General features: G+C 60.5%; 1 protein-coding gene across 2 annotated transcripts in view; it reads left to right on the top strand.

The window, feature by feature from the left end:
• The first annotated feature begins 3,541 nt into the window (after window positions 1–3,541).
• ABCA3 (ATP binding cassette subfamily A member 3) overlaps window positions 3,542–13,900 on the top strand; it is a 30,915-nt gene continuing 20,556 nt past the window's right edge. For both annotated transcript variants that reach the window (XM_042798649.1, XM_042798648.1), the window contains exons 1-5: window positions 3,542–3,593; window positions 8,542–8,646; window positions 12,338–12,602; window positions 13,160–13,287; window positions 13,401–13,566. In XM_042798649.1, coding sequence (XP_042654583.1) covers window positions 8,593–8,646; window positions 12,338–12,602; window positions 13,160–13,287; window positions 13,401–13,566 — 613 coding nt within the window. In that variant the 5' untranslated portion in view covers window positions 3,542–3,593; window positions 8,542–8,592. The remainder of the gene's footprint in view (window positions 3,594–8,541; window positions 8,647–12,337; window positions 12,603–13,159; window positions 13,288–13,400; window positions 13,567–13,900) is intronic.

Below are 13,900 nucleotides of genomic sequence, written 5' to 3'. Positions count from 1 at the left end.
CTCTCAGCAGAAGTTGGGGTGTTTGTCCCTGGTGGCTCACAGGCTGTGGCGACCCAGGGAAGCTCTCGCTGCGTGTCCCCGAGCCACCAGCTGCCCTGGAGGAAGGTGCCACCAGGCATTATGGGGTGTCCGCCCTGCTCATGCTCCCTCCTGCCCTCTCAGGGAGCGGCAGGGCTGCGGGAGGCTAGATGGAGGGCAAGGAGCAACGCAGAGATGGTGGCACAAAGACAACGGTAATGAACACCAGGCAAAGTCCTTGCCCAGATACTGCCCTGGGGCGGCAGGGCCACGGGGAAAGCAGAGGAACCAAAGAATAAATTGTTTAGTAACGTTCCTCTTCCCAACATCTGCATTTTGCTGCTGGCTGCAGGAGGTGAGATGAGGAGCCAGTGCCCCCTGTGCTGGGTCCAGGCCATGTGGCAGAGCTGGCACGGAGGCACTGGGGACTCACCGGCACGGGCCCCCCCCCAGCACCTCTGCCAGCCTGTCCTGCGTTTTGGATGCTGTTTGGATGGTGAAGAGCAAGCATTGCCTCAACGGGCAATGATAAGATGGTTTCCTGATGCCAGCCAGCACCTTTAAAACAGATTTAACCCTGAAACCAGTTACAGGGTGGGCAGGGCTGGGGTTTCTGAACCAGGCAGGTGGTCTGTAAGAGTGTGGTGGGCATCACCGCTCCCGGTGATGGGTGGCCCAGCGGCTGCCCCCTGGGAATAACCCCTGGGGAGATGGGGAGTAACAACGGACAACAAGGGAAGGTGGTGAAGTACAGCTTGAGGCAGTGATCTCGGGGACACACTGGCCACCAGCAGGTAGCAGGGGTGGGGTTGGCAGGCTCGGCCTGCCAGCACAGAGGCAGGTGCTGATGAGAGAGTGATGGGACATCTGAGAGAGGAACATCCCATCAAACAAGCGCTCTTGAGTTGCCTGATCCCCCCTCTGCCCTTTTCTGGCAGCATCCCATGGGTACCTCCTGTGGCCCTGCTCAGTCTGCCACCGTGTCTCCTGCTTGCTCCCGGTCCCAGGTGCGAGCTGAGTCACTGCAATGCCACTGCGCCTCATTGCAACATCTCCTGTCTTCTGTGCTAGGAGCCATGGGGAGCCTGTAAATACTTTCTTTGGCAAGACTTTTGTTTTGATCTAATCGCTCAGCTTCCTTCAAAGGCAGGCAGAGAGAGGAATTGCATGAGGCAATAGGGAAGGTCACGGGGAGAAGTGAGGCGGCTGTAATTGGGGAGGATCAAACCTGGGCTCCAGCAGGGGCGTGGATGGGTGGCTCAGCCTGGGGCTGACACGAGGCTCTGGCATGTCACCGCGGGCACCGGCTGTCTCAGATCCTCCCCAGGACCACAGTCACCTTGTGACGATGCAGCTGGCTGCAGGCACCGAGATGGGGCCGGGGTCCCCACGCTGCGCTGAGCGCTGGGGCGCAGACCCGGGGTGAGACCTTCATCACGCCGTTCCCTTTGCGGCTGCAGCAGGACGCGGTGCCTCACCGGGACAAGCAGTGGGGGGAAGGCAAACGCCGAGGTGACGAGCCCTCAGCCAGGCCACGCTTGGTGGGAAGGCACGTGCCACCCCCACGCCCAGCCAGCCTGCATTATTCACATTTCGAAGTGCACAGGTGGCTCTGCTGAGGGATGGCAACTCAGTGAGCCGGGCTGGCTCCTCCCTGACGCTGAGCCAGAGCTTGGCTGGGTGCTGCGAAGGAGATGAGTGCGAGCAGGAAAGCTTTGCTGTGGTCTGGTGGCTGCTCGGTTGTCCCTGGCTTCAGCTCCGCTGTTGTCTGTTGAACGAGCCAGGGGAGTGCGGGGACGTGGGTCCCGGCTGCGGCTCTGCAGGTGGGTGCTGGGTCTGTGCATCTCCCAGTGAAACCCAGCAGGAGGTGAGACCTGAGCACAGGCCGGGGGGGGACACTCCTGCAGCCACCCCGTCCAGCGCAGCAGCAGCGCGCCCCAAGCGGAGCACGGCCAGCGGGGAGAAACCCCGTGGGCGACTGTTTTGGGGCCAGACCCGGAGCTGTGACTCCCTCCCGGTGTCCCAGGAAGCCAAACCTCAGCTTTTGCCAGCTGAGGAGCAAAGCCACTGAGGTGGTGATGGGTCCCGGCGGTGCAATCACGGGGTGCCACACTCCATTCGTACATGACTATTTTTAAAACTGATATTGCTACTTCCGTCTCTCCCTTACAGAGACGGCTTCACCCTTGCCCTGGTTCTGTTTCTTAGTTTATTTTCTCCTCTCCCAGGGGCCAGACAGGGCATGGTGGATGACTACAAAACCCCACAATGACCAAGATGAAAAGATTGCAGGCGAAAACCATCTCCAAAGCAGTCACGATCAAAGCCATCACTGCAGCGTTCACCTAAATGGAGACACCCCCCCCCCCCAAAAAAAAAAAAAAAAAAAATTGCTTCTCTTTATGGTGTGAAGAAAGGCAGCAGCTCGAGGCTGCCCTCCTCCCCTGCCTGCCAGGTCACCGTGGCACCCCAAATATCCCCAGGCACTTCATAGCACCAGGCAGCCGCCCAAGCGGGTGCCCACACCCCTTGTTTACCCAGCAGAGCTGTGCTTGTCCTTGTCCCCGTCCCCGCTCCCCACCCTCCTCTTCCTCCTCCCTCTCCCGTAACGTGCCCACAGCAAACTTTCCCCTCTTTGGTGTTCCCGGCACCAGCAGCCGGGCTCGCTCCTCCAGCCCCTCTCCTGCCCACTCGGCCGCGGGGAGCGCAAGGCCACCGGCCTCTGCAGCCCCCCCCTCGCCGCCAGCGCTTTCATCTTTATCTGGAAGGTGCCACTCGGCAGCCGGAGCGGCCGCGGGGCGCGGCGTTCCCACGCAGGCTGCCCAGCCGGACAGGCCCGGGGCTGCCGTGCGCTCCCAAAACCCGGGGCAGGGCACGGTGCGGAGCGCTGCCGCGCGGGACTGGGACGGACGGACAGGCGGACACACCGGCACAGACCGTGTATGGGGAACCGGGGGGGGGGGGCAGCCCACGGGTCCCGCCGCAGCGCAGCCGTGCACGGCTGCTCACGCTCGCGGCCCCCATCAGAGCACGGGAGCCCGTGTCACGGGCACGCGCAGCCCCTCGCACACGCACAGTCGCCCACGCGTGGGCCCCTGGCACACCCGCAGACCCTGGCACACACACAGCGGTGTTCCCGCAAGCGCTGCCAGGAACACGCGTGGCAGCTCTGCACCGGGAAACACGCTCGTGTGAACACGCGTGTGCGCGCACACACACGCTCCCCCCACCCCTCCCCACCCCCCCCCCTCAATCTGCACACCCACGCAGCGCGTGTAACGCCCGGGTGCGCGCGCGCACACACACAGAGCAACGCGCCCACACGCGTGTGCGCACACGGTGACACACGCGGGGCGACGCACAAACGCCGGCGCCCAGACAGACGGACAGAGGACCCCCCCCCCCCCCCCCAAACATACCCCCCCACCCCGCCCCGTGATGACGCCCTCGTGCCCCCTCCGCGCGCCCTGGCCCCGCCCGCCGGTGCGGCGCGTGCGCGGGAGGGGGCGGGGCGGGCCGCGGGTGGGCGGGGCCGCGGGACGGAGCCGGAGCCGCAGCCGGAGCCGCCCGGCCCGGTGAGTTGGGGGGGGTGCGGGCACCGGACACCCCGGCTGGGGGGGGGGGGAGGGGTCGGGGGGCGCCGGGCCGGCGCGGTGGGTGCGCGGGGGCAGCGGCCTTTCCGCGGCGGGGCGGCTCCGCCCGGGGCTGCGGCAGCCTCCGGGGCCCTTCTCCTGGCTCCGCCCGCCGCAGCCCCCCCCGGTCCCGGTGGGTGCCCCCCCCACCCCGAGAGTGGGACCGCAACCCGCGAGGTCCCGGGGGGCGAGCTCTGCCCGGCTCGGCCGGCTCAAAGCTCGCCGTCCCCGGGTGCGGCTGGCGTCGTGTCCGTGTGTCCGTCCCGCCCTCGGGGAGCGGCGGGGCCTGGGGATGGCTCTGCCGGGGCTGCGCGGCGTGGGTGACCTGGGCATCACCTTCAGCCGGGGCCGTGGGGCGGGGGGGGGGTTGCTCTGCGGCACCCCTCCCTGTTGCACCATCGGGCTGGGACACCAGCTCCTGGGGGGCTGCTGGTGACCGAGCGAGCGCCCGGCTGTGCCCCGGCGCATCGGGGCAGGCGGCCGCTGCCGCACACGCGACTTTCTGAAAGTATAAATAGGCCGCAGCTCGGGTCGCCAGGGTCCAGGTGTGTGAAACCTTTTCTTTACAGGTTATTTCTGCAGCTGCTCTTTGCCTGTGGCGAGCGTGGCCCAAGCGCAGGTCGCCCCCGAGGGAAGGGGGTGGTGTTTGCCAGGGCTTGCAGCATGCCGAGGCAGGGGGTGGTTTGCACGAGGGTTTGCAAGAAAACCCCCGTCAGCCTTCGGACTTCGTTCCTTTGCCGAATCCATGAGGCCACTGAATTTGCAGGGAGTTTGGCCTTTGCAACTGCAACGGTATTTTCAAAGCAAAAGGTGTGACCAGCTCTGATGCAGCAGCTTCTTCCCTCCTCTCCTGCTGCCCGAGCGTGGAGGCTTGTTGTAGGTGTGATTCAGTCACCCAGGAGCCTGCCAGGCTCCCTGAGACCACCAGCCCCCTCCTTTTCTTGCTCTGGGGCAGTGACCAGGCCCCAAAACCAACCCCCCAGTTCTGCAAACGGGACCAATCCCTGGCATTCTTTGTGTTTACTTCTGTATTTTGAGGCCTGAAGTTCCCATCCGCGGAACAAAACAGATCCGGAGGGGACTCAGGGGAGCGCTGGTTTGGCAGAGGGCTCTGGGTGCTGCGTGCTCGGTGCCTGCGCTGGGTCGGCAACCCCTTGCACCCCGCTCGGCTTGCAGCCTCCTAGAAAGTTTTATTGCTCTGTTTGCACAACCTCTCACGCTGCGGTAGGTGGGGTTTTTATGGTCTGGCTGTGTTGTGACTCTTGCATCTCTGTGAACAGTGAGAGGAGGGAGAAGAAGCCAGCAGCGAGAGCTGCACGCTGCTGAGAACCTGTGGCTGGTGTGGTGGCCCCGGTTGCTTTTTGCAGGACCCGGCTGTAGGAGACGGGTCTTTCCGGACATGCAGGCATCGGAAATCACTCGCTCTTCCTGAAAATGCTGGCCAAAAAAAGTCCTTCCCCCTGCCATAGGTGCTCATGCTTTTAATTTCCAGCACAGGCGCTGCGGGGAGCAGGGAGGCGTTTCCTGCTCTGGCGGCAGTGTGAAAAGCACCCGGGTGCCGCCAGCCCTTGCCAGGTATATGATACCACCATGCCGGGCACCGTGCGGTCCTCGGCGCGGCCACAGGGAATGGAGGTGCCTGGCAGGATCTGCAGCTCATCTTCTAGGGCTGGCACGGTTCCTCTGCCAGTCGGTGGGGAGAAAGGCTGATTTCAAAAAAAAAAAAAAAAAAAAAAAAAAAAGAGGCAACGTCTGCCATTTCCAGGCCTCGTTTCTATGGGAACGGGACATCAGAAGAGCAGAGATGCGGCGAGTGCTCTAAAATAACTGCCAGCTCCCAGGAGCACATGGCCTTTGCTCAGCTCGCCCGGCCCTTTCCGCTGAGACAGTGGCTGGGGACGTCCGGCTCCCGGCGGCGTGGAAGTGGGTCAGGAGGTGGAATGCTGTGGCTCTGATCCCTGCTGATCCTCAGCCTGTCCTCATCTAAATCCACCGGCGGGAGAGCTCTGGTCCAGGCTGGCAGCTGGCACGGCCGCCGCATTATCCGGCACGGCTCCGTGCCGCGCTCGGCGGCATGGCAGGGACCTGTCCGGCTTCCACCCGCCTGGGTGGGCAGGCAGGAGGGTCTCCTTCCTCGCCCACCTCCCTGGGGATGGCCAGGGTGAATCTGTGCTTGTGTATTTAGGAGACTCTTCCTCCTGCTGCGGTCGGGCGTGGTGAGGAGGGTATTTCCAGCAAGGGAGACAGGAATTGGGTTGTTTTCCCAGAAGCTGGTGGTGATTTGTCTCCCCCTTCCTCCAGATCTCTGTCTGTGCCTCTTGTTGGGAAAGTCAGTCTTACCTTGCAGCGCACGGTGCTGAGGTCAGGCAGGAGAGCATCTCCGGAGGGGACAAGCTGGCCTGTCACCACGCGAGTAGGCAGGAGCATTGCGGGGTCTCCCCCGGAAAGGTACGAGCGGAGCCTCTGAGCTCATCTTGAACCCGCTGTGCCCAGCCCTCTTTTCCTGGCAAAGGTGGCCCTGGACAGGCCAGGGGGGCGGATGGGGACCCTGCCTGAACTGCCTGGGGTCACGGGCATCTTGGGGCTGATCCAGGCAGCACCTTCCAAAAACAGTTTTCCTTTTTTTGGGGTTGGAAAAAGTAATTTCTGTGGATGCAGAGCCTGGAAAACCGTTTTTGCTCTCAAATCTGGTAAGGGCCCTGTTGTAACTGAGCTTCTTCCTTCTGTCATCCTCCAGCGAGTGAAAGGTCCAGTACAGGTTTTCTTGGAACTCTTAAAAGCTTGGAAAAAACTTATTGACAAGAATGAAGTTTTCCGACTTTGTGTAGTGTTTGTGTTACCCAAGAGCTGCTTGACATTTTCTCAGGGACATACCAGTCCCCATGGCAGCCATAAGACCCGTGTGGGCAGTCGGGGGGGGGCCAGCTTGCGTTTGAGGGTGCGGCGGGGCCAGCGGCCAGGAGGGACTCGGGAGCAGGAGGTGGGATCTCTGCAAGGGCAGCAGCTTTCTCCAGCCTGATCTGCCACGTTTGTCTTCTTTAAAACAAGCCGAAAGGTTGATTCCCTGGATTTGCTCTGGATTCCCTTCGAGTGAGTGCACGAGGAAGGTTTCTGCTGCTGGGGGGGGGCTCGTTTGGAGGTATGTCGGATCCTGCTGAGCGCGGTATGGGGGTGCGTGGGGCTGGGGGACCTACTGTGGGGTCCTATGACAGACCGGTGGCATTTCTGCCAGGGCACGTGCGGACTGGAGGCCGGCTGGAGACATGCTGCTTTGCGGTGAGCTTGAAGGTGTTTAAGCTGAAATCTAGCAGCAGCCCCCGTTGCAAAGTCCCCTTTGCTGTTCCTTCCCCGCTTGCTGACCGGGGGGGTGTCTGACAGGCTTTTCTGGGCTGCAGGAGTGGACCACCTCTGCTTTTTCTCTGCCCAGAGGAGGATCCTTGAGCGCACATGTCCCTTGCAGTTGCAGGAATCTGACTTCTGCTCATGAAGTGGCTAAAAGAAGGTGGTTTTTTTTTGCTCTGAGAATACACTTGGGTTTTGGTTTGGGGATGGGAAGGCGTGTGCCAAGCCAGGAGGATGCTTCTGGAGGGCACAAGGAGGTAGTTCTGTAGGGCAGGCTAGGTCGATGGATGCTTGTTGCTTTCTCCGCAGGCCTGTGTGGATTTTAGCTTGCTCTTGCGGCAGCCCCCGGCTGTCGGTGCTTTGCTTGTGACGTGCATTTACCAGTCACCGATCCAGGAGTGAAAGTTGGGCGGGCTGGGTCACCAACCTCACCTCCTCTTGCTGCAGCACCCTAAACTCCCTGCTGAGGTCGGTGGGTGCTGGCTGGATCCAAGGAGCCGATACCGTCCTGACCGGGGCTGGAAGATGTGCTGTTGAGCATCTCCTGGGGCGTTGCTGGTCGGTAACGTGTCCGTCCTTGTCTCTGCAGCAGCTTTCGGTGCTGCTGGGCTTTGGAGCACAGGCTGTTGGAGATGAACCCGGCAGCTGCCCGCTCGTGGAGGCCGCGACAGGGCTGATGGGCGCTGCTGTGACCCAGGTTGGCCCCGTTGCTGGAGGGAAGAGGGGGTTTGCAGCGCTCGGAGCCCGAGGGGCTGCTGGGCTGGGGGCTGCCCCGTGTCCGGCAGCATGGGCAGGCGGCTCCGCTTGTGCCAGGGCTGCCCCTCCTCTGTGCCACGATGCCGGGTGACTTGCTGCAAGCGTGCAATCGCAGCCCGTCTCCGAGCGGGACAGCAGTGCTTTGTCAGGAAACGCCACTGCAAACAGAAACAAAAACAACTTGGAGGGATGGCAGATGCTTCCCAAGAGGGGGAGGACGCGGGTGTATCGTCCGCAAACACTGACCTTCCCTTCCGCTTCCCTGCCCTCTTCTCATCCTCCCCTCTCCAAGGAGAGTTTCTGCTGGGAGAGCAGCATTAGTGTTGCAAAACCAACGCGTCACGTTGCAGGAAGCGGGGGCACAACTTGAAATCTTCACCAGCCCCAAAATAATGGGCTGCAGGGAGTTTGGTGGCCTTCTTCAGGCTGGTGTTTGCTGTTCTGTAAGCCTGTGCTCCTGCTGCTTAAGGAGAGATATTCCCTGCCTGCTTGCTGGTGAAGGACCTGTGATACTTGCAGGTTGGGTCTCTCAACAGCAGCCTCCCTCTCTTGCAGCTCAGGTCGTGCCAACAACCGGGAATGGGTTGTGCCAGAAACAATGAGCTCTTACGGGTCACTAATGACCCTTGGAGAGGGAGTAGGACAGTTATTTGCCCGTGTTTGGGGCCAAGCCAGCTGTTGCAACATCAGGCTGGAAACAGAGGGTCGCCAGATGGGTGGGATGCAGGCTGCTGCCCTCCTGCCACCCGGGTCCACGAGCGCCTGGCATTCATGGCTCTCTCCTCTCTTTCAGCGTCCTGCGGAGCGGCGGCAGCAGCGGTGGTGGTCCCCTTCTGATGGGAGGATGGTTGTTCTCAGGCAGTTTGGGCTGCTGCTCTGGAAGAATTACATCCTGCAGGTAGGCTGGTGCCGTGCTCCCGGGGGGCTGCCTCTTGTCACCACTAAATGTGGGTCCATCAGAGCTTGCCCAGGGTCTTGATTCTCCAGCAAACTTCCACCATGGGCCCAGGGCATCTCCTGGAGGAAAACAGATTTTTTTTTTTTTTTTTTTTTGTGTGTGGTGTCCTGCTTTTGTGTTGGGGAGTTGTGGGCAGGGCTCCATGCTTAGTTGCCCCTGTCCCCTCGAGTGCACGCTGTGCCATTCCCCTCCGGCAGCCCAGCCGTGAGTTCAGCTCCCCTTCTCGTGGGGCCAGCTAGCCCACACACCCTCCTGTGTGATGGTGGGTTTCTTGAGCTATCCTGTTACACAGCCGCCTCTGGGGGTGCTGGTTGCTGCACAGTGCCTCTAAACCCACCGGGGGCCCAGGTTTACTCTTCCTCCCCTACTTTTTACAGCCCTCAGAAGCAGCTTCGGGGGGGGATCTTACAAATGTTAAACCACCATTGCCCTGACATCGGCTCCCAGCCCAGCTTTCTGTGTGGCAGCTGGCTCGTGTGGAGAGATTTTGGGAGCTCGGGGCCTCCTTGCCGTGCTGACTGGCAGCGTCTCGCCGGCTGCTGGCCGAGGCTGCAGCGCCTTTGAGCGGCGTGCGGGCGCTGCTGGGCGGATGCTGCGGCTCGGCAGGGCCCCGGAGCCAGCCCTGGCTGGGGGCAGCGGAAGAGGAGGGAGCAGAACGCGCCGCAGCCGGGCTTTACGCTTTCCGTTACCCTTCTGCAGATCAGCACGACGTTGCTTTAAAAAAATAAACAAAAGGAAGAGGGAAGGGCTGGCTGCTCCTGGCCTTGTGGCAGGGCAGGGAGCAGGCAGCAGGGCCTGGAGGTGACCAAAGGGACCAGCAGCGGGTCTGATTTGCAGCCCGGAGTGTGCTCTGTGGGTGTGTGTGATGGCCAGTCCTGTGAATCCCCCGTGTACACCCCAGGACAATCCCCCATCCCCTCTGCAGGGGAACAGCATCATTTTCTGGGTGTGCTCTGGGGCGGGGGCACCTCTTGTGTTTTCCAAGGCCACAAGCTGACTCAGGTCTGCTGTGGAAATACAGCCTGGAGTGTCTGCTCCTTTGAAGTCTCCACCAGAAATCACGCTCCTGATGACGGTGCAGAGCACCCAAGCCATCATCACCCCAGTGTGAAGATGGATTCCAGGACACGGGGCTTGTTCAAAGCCGGGGCAGCCCTGGCCAGGCAGAGGTGGTGATTATGGATGAATATCCCCGTCTCCTCTGGAATACGGCAGCTTAAATGACTTCAGCGGCAGCGAAAAGCCTGCCCTAGTAAATGAGTATTAGCCTGCGAGCTTGGAGAGCCAGGCAACCGTTCTGGAGACAGCCCAGGAGATTGAGAGAGGGTTAATACGATAGTAAATCAGCAGGAGGCAGCTGGTATGCCAGAGCTGCATTATAAAACCATCAGACATCTGCAGCATTCGCTTCAATGAGCGTGGCCTTTGCAAAGGCTCCTTTTCGCTGGCCGCGCTGCCGGGGCTGGCTGCAGCAGTGGCTCATCCCTGCCTGGGGTCCGGCAGCTCCTCCCAGGGGACACCCAAAGAGCGGTTTCCAGCTTTGGCAGTGGGTGCCGAGTGCCGGGGTGCTGCGGGGAGTGGCTGCGTGGCTGTGTGCCCGCAGGCCCCCTCCTGAAAAACCAGCTGAGAGCCAACTCACCCCAGCTACTGCAGGGGGGACTGTCCCCCTTCCTGGGAGGTCTGGGCTGGACTGTGCTCAGGGCTTCGTTCCTGCTCCACCGCAGACTGTGCCCGCCTCAGCGTGCCCCACTTGCTGCTGCTTCTCCCCCCCAGCTCCCCCCCCCGCTATTTGAAAATTAAAACCTTTTTCCATCGGAGGGATGGGAGGTGTAAGGCCGTGGTCAGCACAGCTTGACGCTTGGTATTTGCAGAGCTGAAGGAGCTTTTGTGGCAGCGGGGGGTGCTGGATCCAGCACACGGTCGGTGCAGGGAGGAGAGGAGCCCTGACAGCATCCGCACCCTGTACGGGGCCGGGCAGGAGGAGGTTTAACAATGCTGAGTGTGCAGAGATGTTGGGGAGGGGCTGCGCCGTCGGAGAAAAAAACAATGGCTGAGAGAGCGGAGTTGTGAGAATAAACCTCTTGGCGCTCCTCTTGCCTGGTGTTGCTCCTCTTTCCAGCCCAGGAGAGGAGAGGGTGGGAAACTCCTCCATGTCTTGTAAAGCCCATCTTATCCAGAGCCCTCAGGAGAGGTTGATGCTGCTGCTTCTGCTGTGGGCACGTGCTCCGAGGGAGCAGCCGTGAATCCCTGCGCCCAGAGCTGCTCCCTTGCTGCCGGGGACATCTCGGGAGGTGTCGCGGGAGCGGGTGAGGTTTGGTGTGCTGGGCTCGAGTGAAGGCAGCTGGGTTTGCAGGAAGGAATAGGGCGGCTGGGTCCAGATTTCACCTCTCTTACCCAGACCTGCCTGGCTGCTGCCGCTGCACCGGGCTGAGCTGTGCCCTCCTGCCCGTGGCGGGACGCCGTGTGCCTGGCCGAGCTCTGGGCCCTGCCTCCCTCTCCCATCCCCGCTGCAGCTGCGTGATGCAGCTTCCTCCCCTTCTCGAAAGCAAGCGTGACCTTTGCAGTGATTTTATGAGCACAAATCCATCAGTCAGCAGCGTGTCCCAGCGCTTGTGATAAAGCAGATCCCGGGGTTGTGCCTGGTGCTGGTCGGCACCGCTGCTCCCCCGGGTCAGAGGTGACCCCAGTTGCCCTGGGACGAGCAGAGTTTTAAGTGCTAATTAACCTGGGTTGGTGGTGGGTGTTAGTTAGGAAGTTTGCAGGAGGGGGAGCCCTGGGGGAAACTACTGGAGGGTTGTGCTCTGGCTTGGCTGCACAAGTGCATTCACCGGACTCGAGTTCATTGTCCAGTTGCTTGAACCTCAATTAAAAAAATGAAATGAGCCACCGTGTTTAGTGCAGGCAGGCCTTGGGGCGGAGGCTGAGCTTGTGGGTATGTTCTCGGTGCTGCGCAGGGGCACCAATACCTGTAGCCAGAGGCTCTGCGAGGTCCCATCCCGGGCTGGGGTGTAGAGCCCATGTGCTGCTCTAAACTTCAGCAGCAGAAAACGTTACTGGCGGCCGTAGCTTTGCTGCACTCTGCTCTGCCTCCGCCCCGCTTGCCGGTCCCAGCCTCTCATTTAGTTACAGTATTTTTAGCTCCCAGCCCTGTAAGTGTTGGGCAGGATTGTTCTGCTTTGGCAAAAGCTGCTCTCTTCGTCCTGCCGGCCGCGGCTGGTCCCCGTGGGACGGGCTCTCCTCGCAGGAGGTGCATCGCTGCGGTTGCCCGCAGGAGCGGTTTCAGCAAGCCCGGAGCGCTGCCTGCTCCTGGGCACAGCCCCGTTGCACAGGGAAAGGGCAAACGACCAGCTCAGCTCATTCAGACCCGGCAGCGTGGTGGGGAAGGCTCTGACAGAGGGTGGTTTGAGACCGAGCGGTGCTTCGGGTAGGGGACACCTTGGCTGGAAAGTCCTGAAGGATACGGGAACCAGCGCAGCGTTGTTCCTGGGCTCCGGAAAAAAAACAGGTTGTGAAACCTTGTGAAATGCAACAGTGCTCCTGCCGTGTGGCGTTTGCATGCCCTGCGCCTCGTTACTCCGTCAGATCTACCCTTCAGTGTTCACATCTTATTTTTTTGTAACCTTTCCTGTAGAAACGGCAGATCTTGGTGACAGTCATCGAAATCTGCCTGCCGCTGCTCTTCGCCGCCATCCTGATAGCCCTGCGGCACCGGGTGCACTCCATCAGCCACCCCAACGCCACCATCTACCCCCCCGAGCCCGTGGATGACCTCCCAGGTTTCTTCTACCGCCGGCACCCCAGCAATCCCTGGGAGCTGGCTTACGTCCCCTCCAACAGCAGCGCCGTCAGGAGCATTGCAGAGGCCGTGGAGAGAGCTTTACCCATCAGCATCAGAGGTGAGCAGGGGCCGGGGCTCCCACCCCAGAAATTAGCATGAATTTTTACTCTGATAAATCTTGATGCTCTATTCCTGGGATGCATTTCCAGAACTTCAAGGCAATGGTTTTATTTTTGTTTCTCTAAAGCTACAGGATTTTGTTTTGGTTTTTGCTCACGTTTTGTTGCAGTTTCCATCTAGAAAAATATTGCCCTACAATAGTTAAAGAAAGTGGCTGTCGCTTCCCCGAGAAAAAGTATTTTTGGAAATCTCGTCGCACAGAAAATTTTAGCGCTTCATGTTCCAAACTGAAGATAACACTAGGATTTTCTCTGAAAGGGGAGCTGACTGCCACCCTCGAGGAGGAGGGATCGCCTGCCTGCCCCGTGGTGAGGGGTACGGCAGCATCCCGTACAAACCCCCCATGCCTGGCAGCAGCGGTTGTTTCCCAGCTCTGGCTGGAGCGCATCCCTCGTGTCCTGGACCAAAGTGCTGGTTGTAGTGATGGTGGAGCTGGTGCCCGTGATGAGTTGCTGTGCTCTGTGCCCGCATCTCTGTTTTTCTCCCCCTCCGCAGCTCAGGGCTTTGCCTCGGAGCGGGACTTTGAGGAGTACGTCAAGTCGGACAACCGCTCGGGCAGCGTGCTGGCCGCCGTCGTCTTCAAGCACCGCTTCCAGCAGAGCACGGCCCCGCTGCCCCCCCAGGTGTGTGGGGCGGGACGGGGGGACACGAGGACGCCAGCATCCCCCTCCCCTCTGCCACCCAGACCTCTCTCCCTCGTGTCCCGCCTGCGACGCCCCTTGTGTGCTCCTTCCAGGTCAGCTATGAGCTGCGCTTCAAGTACAGCCCCCGGAACGCGCCACGGAGCGAGCAGACGGGGCTGAACCCCAACCTGGACCGGGACTGGCACACCAGCTACCTCTTCCCGCTCTTCCAGCTGCCCGGGCCCCGGGAGGCCAAGTTTGCTGATGGGGGGACGCCGGGTGAGGGCCACCTCTCCTCTGCCGCGGGCTATTTCATGGCCAAAGAGTTGGGTGTCATTTTCTGTACAGCAACTCGGCTCGTTACAGAGATTCACTGAGGCTCTGAGCTTTTAAAGAAATAGTTGAATTTTTAAAAATAATCAATTTTACTCTTAATTTATTATATTTATTATTTATCTACATTTTATCCTGTGACCTCTTGGGCACTGCTGGCCTCTGTGTATCTCTGCTGAGCGGAGTTGGATAAGGGTAAATTTTACTGACGTGAATATTTTTAGATTATTTTTTTTTCCTTTTATATTTTTAATGGAAAATTTATTTCAGGGTCCAAACT

The sequence above is a fragment of the Tyto alba genome, unplaced genomic scaffold (genome assembly GCF_018691265.1).
Source record: "Tyto alba isolate M040663 unplaced genomic scaffold, T.alba_DEE_v4.0 Super-Scaffold_28, whole genome shotgun sequence".
Lineage (NCBI taxonomy): Eukaryota > Metazoa > Chordata > Aves > Strigiformes > Tytonidae > Tyto > Tyto alba.
The sequence above is the reverse complement of the archived record's forward strand: the minus strand, read 5'-3'. Positions and strand labels throughout refer to the sequence as shown.